General features: G+C 42.7%; 2 protein-coding genes across 4 annotated transcripts in view; one reads left to right on the top strand and one right to left on the bottom strand.

Annotated features, from left to right (window-relative positions):
• The window catches only part of cabin1 (calcineurin binding protein 1), a 45,902-nt gene extending 36,577 nt beyond the window's left edge, over positions 1–9,325 (bottom strand). For 2 of the 3 annotated variants that reach the window (XM_030060433.1, XM_030060435.1), the window contains exons 1-19: positions 9,166–9,325; positions 8,501–8,547; positions 8,248–8,340; positions 8,024–8,137; positions 5,846–5,980; positions 5,506–5,686; positions 5,245–5,374; positions 4,952–5,101; positions 3,941–4,257; positions 3,313–3,484; positions 3,077–3,210; positions 2,728–2,945; positions 2,455–2,527; positions 1,877–2,064; positions 1,634–1,771; positions 1,083–1,271; positions 725–958; positions 480–633; positions 266–381 (exon numbers count right to left, since the gene is read on the bottom strand). In XM_030060433.1, coding sequence (XP_029916293.1) covers positions 266–381; positions 480–633; positions 725–958; positions 1,083–1,271; positions 1,634–1,771; positions 1,877–2,064; positions 2,455–2,527; positions 2,728–2,945; positions 3,077–3,210; positions 3,313–3,484; positions 3,941–4,257; positions 4,952–5,101; positions 5,245–5,374; positions 5,506–5,686; positions 5,846–5,980; positions 8,024–8,137; positions 8,248–8,340; positions 8,501–8,503 — 2,739 coding nt within the window. In that variant the 5' untranslated portion in view covers positions 8,504–8,547; positions 9,166–9,325. Of the gene's footprint in view, positions 1–265; positions 382–479; positions 634–724; positions 959–1,082; positions 1,272–1,633; positions 1,772–1,876; positions 2,065–2,454; positions 2,528–2,727; positions 2,946–3,076; positions 3,211–3,312; positions 3,485–3,940; positions 4,258–4,951; positions 5,102–5,244; positions 5,375–5,505; positions 5,687–5,845; positions 5,981–8,023; positions 8,138–8,247; positions 8,341–8,500; positions 8,548–8,714 lie in introns of all 3 variants that reach the window. The other variant, XM_030060434.1, reaches the window with a different exon arrangement.
• A 1,548-nt stretch (positions 9,326–10,873) lies between these two features.
• neflb (neurofilament light chain b) lies at positions 10,874–13,716 on the top strand. The gene is made up of 4 exons (XM_030060454.1): positions 10,874–11,982; positions 12,222–12,346; positions 12,496–12,998; positions 13,096–13,716. The coding sequence occupies exons 1-4, from the start codon at positions 10,909–10,911 to the stop codon at positions 13,278–13,280; spliced, it is 1,887 nt and encodes a 628-aa protein (XP_029916314.1). The 5' UTR covers positions 10,874–10,908; the 3' UTR covers positions 13,281–13,716.

Raw genomic sequence — 13,716 nt, 5'->3', positions numbered from 1 at the left:
TCAAAATCTTTTGTTCTGAAAAAACTGAATGGCATCTGCAGGAAATACACTCACAAGCAATGAACTGCTTCCAGATTATTTTCACTAAATTTCATGACATTTGAATATTCTCAGAAAAATATCTTAGACCAACCCTTAGACAAAGGACATTAATAAAACTATCATAAAACTGTTGCAGGCACTTTTTGATGTGGAACATGCCTCGCACGGTATTAAAATAATTAAATGATTAAATACTTCAACCAAAGTGTAACAACAAACTCACATAAAACTTAAGGAGTGCACCGTCTGAGTTGCAGCACCAGGAGCGCCGGCCGAGGTACTCATGGGCTGTGTTGAGCAACATCAGGGAGGAGGGCAGCATGGGAGTGTCTGAGTCATCTGAGGATGAGACTTAACAGTATGACCCAGTATAACAACTGCAAAGGCATACATTTCAGTGAGAAAAAAAGACAACTTGAAAATGAGGACGAACAAACCTTCATCATCCCCAACAGACATGTGCTGTCGTAACATACAGTCAAAAGCAGCCTCTTCATGTTTGATAATGCGATGCAGGATAATCCAAGGCAGAACTGAGAAGAAATAGGGCTCTTTGGGATCGTCAGAGATGGTCATGCTAAGATCGATCAGCTGGAAACAAAAAACAACAAAAAACACACTTCTTTTAGATCCCATTTGATTCATCCATTCCCTTAGTAAAGATCAGTGTTGTGTTGCTGACCTGGATGAGGTTGTTGGCCAGTCTGGCCATGCTAGAGAAGTGGGGGACGTTGCTGAGAAGCTCTGAATCTTCAGTGAAACAGACTTCAGTGCCATCTAGCAGCTGTGTGATAGTGTTGACCCACTCCTCCTTAGCGGAGACTGGAACTGAGTTGAGCTGCTGCAAGGCTTCGTTCAGAGCCAACTCCGTGCACTCCAGACATTGCTGGTAGTCTCGCTGCTTCAAGAGTGAGTTCTATGACACAGGGGTGCAGGGCAAAGAAAGAGAAGCGTTAACCATTACAAATTACGTTATCGATGGCTTCCAAAGTGTAAATGTAGAATCAACTATTGTGGTTCTGATTTGCAGCATATCTAACCTGTAGAAGTAACAGCTGAGCAGGCCGTTCTGGTGCTGAACTGACAAACTCCAGAGGTTTGCTCCTGCTGCCGTAATTAAGAGTGGGCTGCAGCAAGCGCACAACAGATTCGAAGTCCCCAGATTCAAAGAGGCGCTGTATCTCCTCCAGAGACTGACAACGCTCAAGAGACTTCAGCCTCTTGTCAATCTGTCCATGGGGATAGAAGGGCTGCCATGAAATTCACAGCCAAAATAGCTCAGAGAGGCTCTAAAGGGAATTTACTCATTCTTGGCAAAAACTCTCTTTCACAAATTTACTGAGTCACTATGTTATATCCATTATTGAATTACGCTGCTATGGTGCATGCTTACATTTAGCATGAATGGTACATGATGATGGCTGCCACTTTTGAACTGATGCTAAGGCATCATTTAAAAAATGATAAGCATATATATATATATTTGGGTATATATATATATATATAAAAACTGAAGATTACATTGACAAAAGAAAGGATTATTTTCAACTTGATGCCTCAGAGATCTCTCAAAACCAGCCAGGTCACTGACCTCCTCCACAGAGATTGCTGCATCTATCCGTAGGTTAGGCAGGCTAATGGTATAATATTTTCCCTCCAGGATCTTTGGCTTGCTCTGCAGCAGGCCTGTACAAACATCATAGCTCTCCAGGGCTAACTCCATGTCCCCCTTAGAAAAAATAAAAAAATACACAGAGGCAGGTTTTTGGTTGAGAGATAAGCTGCCACAGGATCAAAAGTCAAGCCAAAACAAATAGCGGAACAGAAACCTTACCTGGAGGGCTAAGAATCGTGCCTTGAGCCAGTAGACACGCACCATAACATCTAGCCAGTCATCCTCAAAAAGGTCCCTCTGGGAGGAACCTAAGGCCAAAATGAACAGATCACCCTGGAAATGCTGGCCTGGAAACTCTGTGTCACCTGCTTCGCTGCCAGGACCAACGCTGCTCCTTCTTGGAGACACTAAACAAGACAACAACAGGGCAACAGTAAACATATTGTCCCCCATGAATGATGCAGCCCATCTCTGCCCGTCAATAATAAAAAATGCCATCTTGTCTTGACTGCAGCACCCCTTTGGGATACCCCATGTATTTCAATGAATGAAAAAATACATCAGGAAACAGGTCACTTGACAAACTATAGAGCGTCCCCTTGGGCTAATCAGAGTAATTTTCAAAATGTTGGAGCAGAGTATTTTGATGCATCATTCCGTTAAGATCTGCCAAAATTGTATGAGTCCTATACCTATCCCTTTATTGTGACTAAGGGCAGTGTTCACAGGGTAAAAGGGTAAGACCCTGAGTCAACCAGACAGATGTTATAAGTCAGTGCTAGTTCATTGTTACTTACCAATTTTCCCTTTACTGTGCGACCACTGCTCCAACTGCAACTCCATACATGCTAAGCTCATTGTGAGCATTTCCTGTAAATGGAAAAGGATTAACTAAATGCAAGCAACAACCACTGCCATAATAAAGAGACTGCCTCTGGCTATCTTGAGTGTATTATTTATGATGTGAAGCCCCAAACTTTTCTGTTTTGGAGCAAGTATCCTGCTAAAGGAGATCAGATCTGCAATCTAATTCAATTGATCAACAAGTTAAGCAACTGTTTCTTCCGTACCCGAATGTGCTGGTTGCTACAGTCCCGAAGCAGAGGGTTGGGAAGTCCGCTGCTGTGCTTCCTCCAGGTCTGGTAGACCTCCAGTGCCACGGCAGTCAAACCCCGAGGCCACTCCTCCATGAACCTCTGACCCAAGGCCTTCAGGTAGCGCATCATCAGGTCCAGTATGCCACCATTGGTCATATTATCCAGCAGGAAGTTGTGAACGTCCTGTTGTTCTGCAGAAGAAAATGTATAATTTGTTAAGGTGATGACAGAAAAAATGACATGCCATGATATAACAACCTACATCTTAGTTTAGGCCGATACACACTAAAATGTCAATTCACATCTATGATACACTACATACCAGATTCCATGTATTCAACTGAGTCAACAGGCAAACAACTCCCATGGTGAAGCCGGGCATCATCCTTCCCATCACACTGTGTCTCAAGATTACTCAGGCTCTCATCATCATCCTCGGGATCAAATTTTTTCAGTCTAAAAAAACAAACAAAAAAAAAAAAAACAGTAAAATAATTATTGAAAACAGAAACAGAATTATAATTAGCTCATTTTCAATTTAGATTTAGTGCCAACTACCTGGAAGGAAGATATTTGAAAAGCAGCTCCTGAAAATCAATTTTCTCTTCCTTCTTGCATTTCGTGTTTCGAACTCGTGCTGAGCGTCGCTTTGCTGTCTCTCCACTGTCTTCCATCACACGTTTTCTCTTTGGCGCTTTCTTCACTTTATCAGTCAGTGAAGTATCCATAGCTGAGGGCATGCAGAATGAATGATAAATCATTAAATCATACTGCATCAGAATAATACAACTACTATAATCATAAATATAATAGCCCACATCTTAGATTGGCCAATATCCAATAATATTGAATCCTGCAATATTTGCAGCCAGTGTGTAATATGTTCTACAATATTGATCTTATGTAATTCAGCATAATATAAAAATGTTTGTTAAATTACTGGCACCGAAATTAGAGACAAGTGACGTATGAAACAGCTCAACAGATGGACAGAGTAACAGTAACTCTGGGAATAGCTAATCTTGACATAAGTTTTGATGAATGTGAATTTCAGTACATGAAACATTTAATTAAAGACATTACAGAAGAATGACTCAGGGAAGAAAATCACCTTTTTAACATGTTGTGCTGTTGGGTAGTGGGGTAACATTGAATACTGAGATATTCTGACAAGACAATAACTCACCAACAGGGGGAGCAGTTGTGGTGGTTGTGGTGACCTCCACAGTGGTCTGGCTGATAGCAATCTGAGGCTGAGTGCTGGGTTGGGACAGAGCTGCTGGCTCAGGCAGGGACACTGGCGGCAGGGAGTGGCTGGGGCTGCTGCTGGGCATGGTGGCCTGGCCCGTGCTGGCTGGGCTGCTGGGTTGGGGCAGGTTTTGGAGGCAGTTGGGGTCTCGATACTCGGACAGGTCAATCCTGCGGCCAAGACTTGGGCGAGGTGGCTCACATGTGGTCTGATATCTGTACATTGCAAGGAAGCTCTCACCGATATGCTTCCACCTGAGGAGGCAGAGGTAAAACAAGCTTTGTATAAACTCATCTTATTTAAAAAGGAAGCCACCAATTTATTTATTTTCCCCACTTAAAATTACTGGCACAACCGAAGAGTAAAGCTCTTTTGAGGGTACAAGTTCACAAAAAATGTATGTATGAGCCCAGAATATCATTATTCAACCGTGAGTGGAGCACAACTAAGAACTATATCTTTGTAAAGTGTTTTCTTGCTTTGGGGGAGAGTTTTTCATATGCATCTATCATAAGCAAGAAAAATGTGTGCTCAGTTTGTGAGTATTAGACCCATTTAATCAACGCTATGGAAAAAAAGAAATCAATACAGCTGAATATCACAATATTATTTTTGCCAACCATTTGTATCATACAATGTTATGACTTCTGCATTTTATTAGTAGTACAAATAGGTGTTATGCAGTAAACTGCATTTTAACCTCTATTTAAACATTTTCAATCAATACTGTTGACTACTGCAATGCATGGTGATACAACTCACTTGACCCATGTATTCTGGTATGTTTTCTATTGTGAGGTACTTGCAAATACTAAGCCAAGAAATGTCAGATGAGACAGATTTGGACTAAAGAAGAACCCACCCAGATTGGGGAAAATGACTAGGGCTGCCAGAAAAACTAGGAAAACAAGCAACAAACACACATAAACACAGCAGGATAGCACTTACGAGAAGCATCGTATGGGCTGAATAAGGACAAGGTCAGGCTTCGGTTCACGGTTAGAGAGAGCCTGTCTGCGCTTCCGTAGCTCCAGTGCCTCCTCCACAATGGATTGGCTTTCCTCCTCCTCCACATCCACGTAGTGAATAGACATATCGCTGCACACAAAACAAACCACAGCACAAAGACTTGTAAAATTCAAAACAAAACAGAGGGGTTTACTGATGTGGAACTACAGAAATACAGCTATGGCACATTCTCAGAAGATGGAGCTGAGGAATACAGAATGAACAGGCTTCACCACTTCATGAACATCTGCATGGTGTCTCTCCTCAGGCAGGGCTGCTCCTCAAAGATCTTCTCTTTCAGCACCAAGCCTTTAGTGTAACAGTGATCCTTCTCCAGAGCTTTGGAGATGAAATACAAACAGCCTGGAAAAACAGACACACACATTATAGTGCTTAAGCCATATACTTAAGCCATATTCAAACTTCAAAAGAACACTGATAATGCAGTGACAGGGGAATGCATAGCAAAGAGCTTAAAAAGATGTATGACATACAGCTGTAGTCGCTCAGTGTGTAGAGAATAGTTATGAGGTTGTCCAGGCAGGGCCAGTGGTCTGGGTTACAATGCAGACCCTCCTCAAAGGCATGCCGGGCCAGAGGTATGCGCACCAGTCGCACGGCCACCTGGCCAATCTTGTACCACATGTTCACGTCAGTGGAATCCAACATAACAGCCTGGGAAAAGGACAGATCAGCAAATGGGACAGAAACACATTACAGTGTAATACATGGGCAGTAAAAAAGCATTCCCATTTTGCTGCACAAAATCATGCAACAGCACAAAAAAAGAATTCTCTTAAACATGACCCATTTTGATTATTTTAACACTTTTACCTCCAAGTAAAACTCCATAGCTGTTTCTAGGTCATCTCGCAATGCAGCCAGACTAGCCAGGTTTTTAAAAGTAGAGTATTTCAGCATCAGCCCGGGATGCTTGAGCCCGACTCTCTGATCTTCTGAGGGCATGGCCTAAAACATGAGACAATGTAGCAAATGTGGTGCAAGGTAAAGTGTAATACAGATTCATCTTAGAGATGTCAAGAAAAAACATTAAAACCAGCGACAGAGCCAAGCAGTAGATCTTGGTTGGTCGTGATAGTGCCGTGTTCACACCTGGTCACTGCACTGGTCACTGTCTCTATATGGTTTTCAGCTACAAGAGGGCAAAAATAAAGTTTTCCCCTGCTCCATGTGCAAAACAAGCCTTAACATATTTAGGTTTCAAAAAGAACATTCATTATTTGTTTATGAATTCCACAGCTTGCACTCACTCCCTCTGTAGTGTCAACTGTTTATAAGTTTCATGGCAATAATGTCGATATAAATGAAGAGTCTTAGTGACATACTTCAATGATTGCTTTGCTGTAACTACTATATCATAATCAAGGAAGCATCTTACAAAACATGACCTCCTTCTAAAAAAATCACTCTCAAAGAGGATCTTCATTGGTGCATAAAAGACAGAATCACTGGTTTGAATTCAAAGCCTCATTGTTAAAGCACAGTTGCCTTCATCCATCCTCTCAAACATGCAATTATCTGTGTACTGCAACTGCAAAAAAGACAAATTATAGTATAATTACATATTTACTGGGCATGTTATGTAAGCATTTTTTAGGACTGGAAACACACCAGTGAGTTGAAAGAATGTCAAACACACTGACTTACCAAGATTTGATTTTGCTATTTTCGCCTGCACATCATGTTTTCTCATACAACAAGTAACTGCTGATGGATCAGTAATATTTGGTATTGGATGACTGAAGTTAACTGACTGGCAAGGGAAACTTCTGTTCTACATAAGGCAGGAACATCTATTTGAGTGAAATTTCGTACAGGAGTATGTCAAGTTTATTACTGTGTATGTCAAGTCATTATGACACTGCCCAGTGAGAGAAACAAAGTAAGCAAATTTAGGAATTACACCTAGTCTACAGATCAGTATTCCCCTTACATAAAGAGGCTGCTGCACTGAAACTCTGCATTTAGAGCTAGGTGTATTGAGAAATAAACACTAGGCTAGATGGGAGCAAGGTGTGGAATTCATAAACTGACTGTGAATGTTCTTCCTGAGACAAAAATGTGTGTGTTTTTAACAGGAGCAGAGATGCATTCCTGTGCTCTCATGGTTGAAAACAACAACCAAATAGTTTGAGAAGTAATGTCAGGGGTTTCCCTAGCATTTACTGACAGGGATCCATGGGTGATACAAAAACCATGTTAGACATTTCACTAAACATCAGCAAATGGTTTCTGTATGCACTTCAAAACACATTAGAGCCACTAAAGAATGTCAGTGAAAGATGACAAATACTATTTGTTGCAAATTGAATTTATGAAATCTGAGCTAATCAGGAATAAAATTTCCATTCATAAGCTGCTGACAAGGCTGTAGTTCAGTCGCAACAACAACTTGCATACTGATTTTTTAAAAGCTGATACTTAAGACCGCTTAGTCAATTATTGTTGGTTAACTGTAATGCTAGAGAGGATGTGTCAGAGGAAAAAACATGTGTCACCTGTCACTACCTGGTCATGCAAATCATGGTATTAGGAGATGTTCTGGGCAGAGCTAACTCCAAAATCACAAAGATACTGGGGTATGCTGGGCACTCATAATCCAGTGCTAATACTTAAAGCATATAAAGTGGAAAATCTACACTCCAGTTATTTTTTCCTTATTTAGACTCAAATGCCGATCAATTTCACTGATTAGCCATAATTTCAGAGCACAGTTCAAAATCAACACGATGCATGTTGTGTTTAACATGATGTAATCTGTGTAATTTATGGTGATCATGGCTGACCAATGTAAGCATATATGCAATTTTTTTTTTTTTTTTTTTTTTTTACAAACAAATACCACACATTCTTTATGGCTGTGTGTGTCTGGACGGAACAAAATCTCGCCACACTGTTCCATACATTTTTGAGAATACTTTTTTCAACTTTACAGGAACCCTGTAGGAGCCATGATAAGAGGATCGGGCTATATGCTGTGTGATGTGTTACCTCTTTAAGCAGTGGAGTTTTGAGAAGTTCATGATAGGCCTTTGCAGACTCCTCAAACTTGTCATGTTTTTGAAGATCTAATGCTTTGTGATATAAAGCGAAAGCCTCTGCTTCCTAAAGATAAAACAAATCAGACAACTCATTTTAATCAAAAGAAGAGCGATCGCAGTGATAAATGGGCCAAATATAACTGACTCGTTTGCATAGTTTGCAACAGCCTGTACCTGAGCCTCCTTGGTCTGACTCTTGTTACTTCTCAGGGGGTCCTGAGACTCATCAGCTGCTGTTGAAGCAGCATTCAATGCTGCTATGCGGATCTGGGAAAGAGACATCAAAGAAAATAAGACAAAAACCTTGGGCAAGTAAGATATACAGCTCAGCAGTGATTGATTGCAGTGGGAGCTGACATGAGCAACGCTTGCTGAAAAATAGAGCACATCCCCAAAGCCACTGGGGAAGCTGAGGAGGATGCCTTACCATGGTAACATCGATGAAGCAGATTGTCCAACTTGAGGCTTAACAATCTACAAAAATGTGTGCAAAAGGCAGCAGACGGGGGAAAGAGGTTGGAGAAAACGGGTAAAAGGGAAAATGAAATGTACGAACCATTATGCAAGAAAATACACAGATTAAATACAGTTACAGCCCGAACACATCCTCCCTCTTCAATGTCCCATCGCAAAACACCTACACAAAGGATGCTGCTGACAGGTCTTTCATTTTCCAGAGGCATTCAGCAGCCTTGTTAATGCTCATTTAGTTTAAGTACTAGGAGCTTACTGGGCCCAATGAACCCCAACTGGACAGAGCACTGGGCTATGCAAGGTGCTGTGTCACCTGATCACATTTATCGATCGGCAAAGGGGCTAAACCACCCTCACCCAAATGTCACTCGAAACTTAGCCATCTTAAGTTAGCTCTGCAGCAACCATTGTTCTAGCTAGTTTTCTCGACTGTCCCGGCGAATCTTTCTTGGCAAATAAAAAGAGAAATCGCCGATGCATCACAGAGAATGAACGCCTGCCATCTTGTTGTAAAACTGCTCATTTTTGTTGTCAAGCTAACTCAGCTAACATCAGCGTTAGCTTAGCGTTGGCGTCGCCGCCGGGTGAGCGTCCCTTACAAAAGCTGAAACGGCTTACCGTCCACCCCCATTACAATTTCGTGTACATTGTGGCTTTGACAAGATAGTCTATATATAATTTTTTTAAAAGACTACATCTATAAGGGAAGGAGGTACACAATAAGTTCAAAACTTCACGACACCATCCTTTGTTGTTGTTAACGTTAGTATGGTTGGACGTCACCGCAACACTTCTGCTACCCGCTACTTAGTAAGGCGCTCTCTCATTGGTCAATACGCTGTGGGTGTATTCCTGTGGCCAATCAGGGCCTTTGGTGTTCAGTGAAACCAAACAATTTCGCATCTACCGCACTGACAAATGTGTCTGCCGCGAAGGCTCTTTGTGATTTTTGTACCACATGTTCGCATGTTCATCTCGTTATTGGCAGGACCCTAAACGTAATGGAAAAAAGAATTTATTGTTTTGGCGTGTTATTATTTTTGCACATGATGTACTGCTGGTGTATAAATAAGTGTCCTTCCAAATGTCTACTTGCCATGCCTGAATAAAGGCAATTTTTAACACAATACTGCAGATGGGTGAAACCTTGTGTTTTAAAAATGAAAGCATACAATGCCATGCCTTATTTTACAACCGCAATATGTAATTTATTTATGTGAGTTGCGGTTAATGAGACCACACAAGTGATCACATCAGTAGCCAAGGGACCTAATTCCCATGTTCATGACTGTGTTCTGCAATCATCCTGGGAGAGGCTGCATAAATTAAGAATTAAGAAACTGAAATTGAGAATGGGGCTATTCACAGACTTTGGTATGTAAAAGTAATTTTGAACCATAAAATAACCTATTGCATAAAGGCTATCTCTACAGCAAGATAGTACCAGCTGCCCATACATTCATCAAACATCACTTTTACTAAGATCTGTTTATGTAAATCGAGGTGCATGTAAATTCCTAGACACAAATGGTGAGTAATATGCATTATATCTCATACACTACTATATTTATTGAAAGAGTATTTCTAGTGTACGTGTGTACACTTGGAATTTCATTCAGAATAAATTGCATGGTGAATAAACAACCACTAGGTGGCGAGCTTTCATTATAATCGTGGAAAACTGAGCACATCTTGGTGATTCATTTTCTAAGACTGAGCTGGTCTTATTTTTACCATTGGATAATGCAATCTGTTTGATCTCAAAATGTCTTATACTTTCCTGAGGAGTGTGTTAGGTCTGCAGTCTGCTAAAAATAAACTGCTGTTTCATTGGGATATTTTGATCCTGATGATATTTTCATTAATTCTCTGTCTTAGACACAGACTGCTGACGCAAAATGGTGCAAAGCTGTGTCATTGTTGACAAAAGGTGTTTTTCCTCCCCTCCTTCATCAATTGGCCAATGCATTAGTTCAGGAATTTTCACTGCTACACCACAGGGATAAGCCCTTGTCAGGATTGTAGAAGACAGTTGTAGCAGTTTATGCTATTTTCAAGGGGAACCACGTACATCAAAACTGTATTTGTCCTCAGTGACCCTGCCTATTGCAGTCCCTTGTTGCTTCCACACTCATCCCCGCCTCCTCCACCTCCGCCTCCCACCCACCCCATTCTGCCATTTCTCTCTTGGCTCAGAGTGGCTGGCTGGCACCATTATCGATTCCCTCTGTCAGCATGCCTGCAAAAAAAAAGCTTACGTCACAGTCATTACTGGCACTATAAAAGCTGGAGGAATGCAGATTCCACTGTGCAGTCAACCCAGCCACATCCCTAGACATAGAGCAGCTTGTCTCATAAGTCATGAGTTCCACTGGCTATGACCCTTATTTCCCTTCCTCTTACAAGAGGAAAGTGGTGGTGCGCAGCGCAGGATATGGAGGCAGTGGAGGAATAGGATCCAGGTCTGTATATTCCAGCCATTCTGCCCCTCTAACTTCCTATGGGTCATCACGCAGAACTTATCCAACACACAGCCGAGCTGTCTCCAGCTACTCCTCCACTCTGCTTTCTGCTCCAGTGTCTGCAGCTGCCACTGAACTAGACCTTAGCCAGGCTACACAGGTTAGCTCTGAGTTCAAAGTTTTACGGACTCAGGAAAAAGCTGAGCTGCAGGACCTGAATGACCGCTTTGCCAGCTTCATCGAGCGGGTCCATGAACTGGAGCAGCAGAACAAGCTGCTGGAGACTGAGCTCCTGGTCCTCAGGCAGAGGCACGTGGAGCCATCCAACCTCCGTGGCCTGTATGAACAGGAGATCCGTCAGCTCCGTGCCGCTGTGGAAGAGGCCCGTCATGAGAAGCAGGCCGCCCAGAGCCACAGGGACCAGATGGAGGATGTGTTACAGAACCTCCAAGGTCGCTATGAGCAGGAAGTGCTTGCCAGGGAGGAAGTGGAAGGCAGACTCATGGATACAAGGAAGGGGGCAGATGAGGCTGCACTAGGCCAGGCTGAGCTGGAGAAAAGAGTTGGAACACTGCTGGATGAGCTGGCCTTCCTGAAGCGCCTCCATGAGAATGAGATAGCAGAACTGCAGGCCCAAATACAGTACAGCGCCCAGGTGTCAGTAGAGATGGAGGTGGCTAAACCTGACCTGTCTGTTGCTCTCCGTGACATTCGAGTCCAATATGAGAAACTGGCACAACGCAACCTCCAGTCAGCTGAAGAATGGTTCTGCAGTAAGATGAATGTAATGGCAGTAGACACAGCTCGTGACACAGACCATGCACGCAACACCAAAGATGAGGCCGGAGAGTACCGTCGGCTGCTCAAAACCAAGATGCTGGAGATTGAAGCCTGCCGTGAGATGAACCATGCTCTGGAAAACCAGCTGCAGGAAGTGGAGGAGAAACAGAGTGCTGAAATCTCTGCTCTGCAGGTGAGACACTGAGAGGCACTGAAATAAAAGAACAGGTTCTATTTAAACACTGACCTGCAATGAAATAACAAGTTTTAGTACATTTCAACAACTTTTAACAACACAGATCAGTGACACTTGTAATCTGACCATAAATGAGAGTGCTAATGATAACCAAAAGATGTTTGATTAGTTGAGAGGCGTTCTGCATCCAGCATCATAATCTCCTACTAACACGTCAGCTTGTCTCTTCTCTGCAGGATACAATCAGTCAACTGGAGGACGAGTTGAGGACAAACAAGAATGACATGGCTCGCTACTTGAAAGAATACCAGGAGCTCTTGAATGTGAAAATGGCTTTGGATATTGAGATTGCAGCTTACAGGTCAGCATCTGATATACAGTTAAATAAATTGAGTCACATCTGTGTTTTGTATATTGCATTATAAATGTGTGAAGGTTTTGACCAAATGCCATTAAAACTACTGATTAACCATCTCATTTTCCTCTAATGTGTATCTCAATCCATATTAGGAAGCTGCTTGAAGGGGAAGAGAGCCGTTTGAGTGTGGCAGGACCGGGGCCTATCACTGTTTACTCCCAAGCCATATATTCTGCCCCATCTTATGGAGGCCCTCAGTTCTCCATGCAGTCACAGCTGAGCTCTGCAGCCCCCTATCTACTCAGCTCCCGCTTCCGTGGTTCAACAGTCTCCACAGAGGAGACAATATCTGCTAGCCAAGCGCTGCAGGCAGAGGCCAAGCCCCCTCAAGAAGCGGAAGAGGAGGGGGTGGAAGAGGAAGAAAAGGAGGAGGTAGAGGAGGAGCAGGGAGAGGAGAAGGAGGAGGAGGGAGAAGAGGAGGAAGCAGAAGAGGAGCAGGAGGGAGAAGAGAAGGAGGAAGAAGAGGAGGAACAGGGAGAGGAGAAAGAGGAAACAGCAGAGGAGCAAGAGGAAGAGGAGGAGGGGGCAGAGGAGGACAAAGAGAAAAAAGATGGAGAGGGGGATGCAGAGGGAGATGAAGAGGCAGATGGAGAGGGTTAGTTTGACTGATTATTCTCATTATTGGCTATTATTCCCATTTGAGTTTTTGTGTGGTAGCAGTCAGCTAACTTGAACTGTCTTTCCATCCTCAGGTGCTGATGCCAAAGAAGATGGCGAGGAAGGAGGAGAGGGGAGCCAAGCGGATGAAGGAGAGGAAGCCGATCAGAAAGAGGGAGGGGATGATGCAGGAGGTGAGAAAGAAGAGGAAGAAAGTAAAGAAGCAGAGGTGGCAGAGGCGGAAGAGAAAAAAGAGAAAACAAAGGATAAAAATGTTTAGATTAACATGCTGAGTGCCCGATGGCATTGTATCTGAGGGGACGTCTTCTCCGGTGCTGTGTATAGACAGATGTTCATCCAGTGCAAGCCAGATGGAAATTAGAGGACTAAATGTTGGCAAACATTTCCTCTGTATGATCAACTGATGATTGAGCCAGAGCATGTACGCACGCATGCATATTGAACCAGCAAAGAAATCAAACAATAAAAGCGCTAATTGGTGAGAGACATGATGATTGTGAAGGCAGGATATGAGATATGTCTGGAGTATAAATTCTGCTTAGTGGAATTTTGTTTGCAAATACCTGTGTGCTTTACTGTCACCAAAATATGCCTAAGACAAGTATGTGCAATACACAGATTGAAATGCCTTACTTAAAATCCTCACTGAGAGTGGTATCCATAATGTGCTGCATTGAACCCTGAATAAAGCCTTG

Source organism: Myripristis murdjan, chromosome 9, assembly GCF_902150065.1.
Source record: "Myripristis murdjan chromosome 9, fMyrMur1.1, whole genome shotgun sequence".
NCBI lineage: Eukaryota > Metazoa > Chordata > Actinopteri > Holocentriformes > Holocentridae > Myripristis > Myripristis murdjan.
This window is presented reverse-complemented; position numbering and strand designations above follow the sequence as displayed.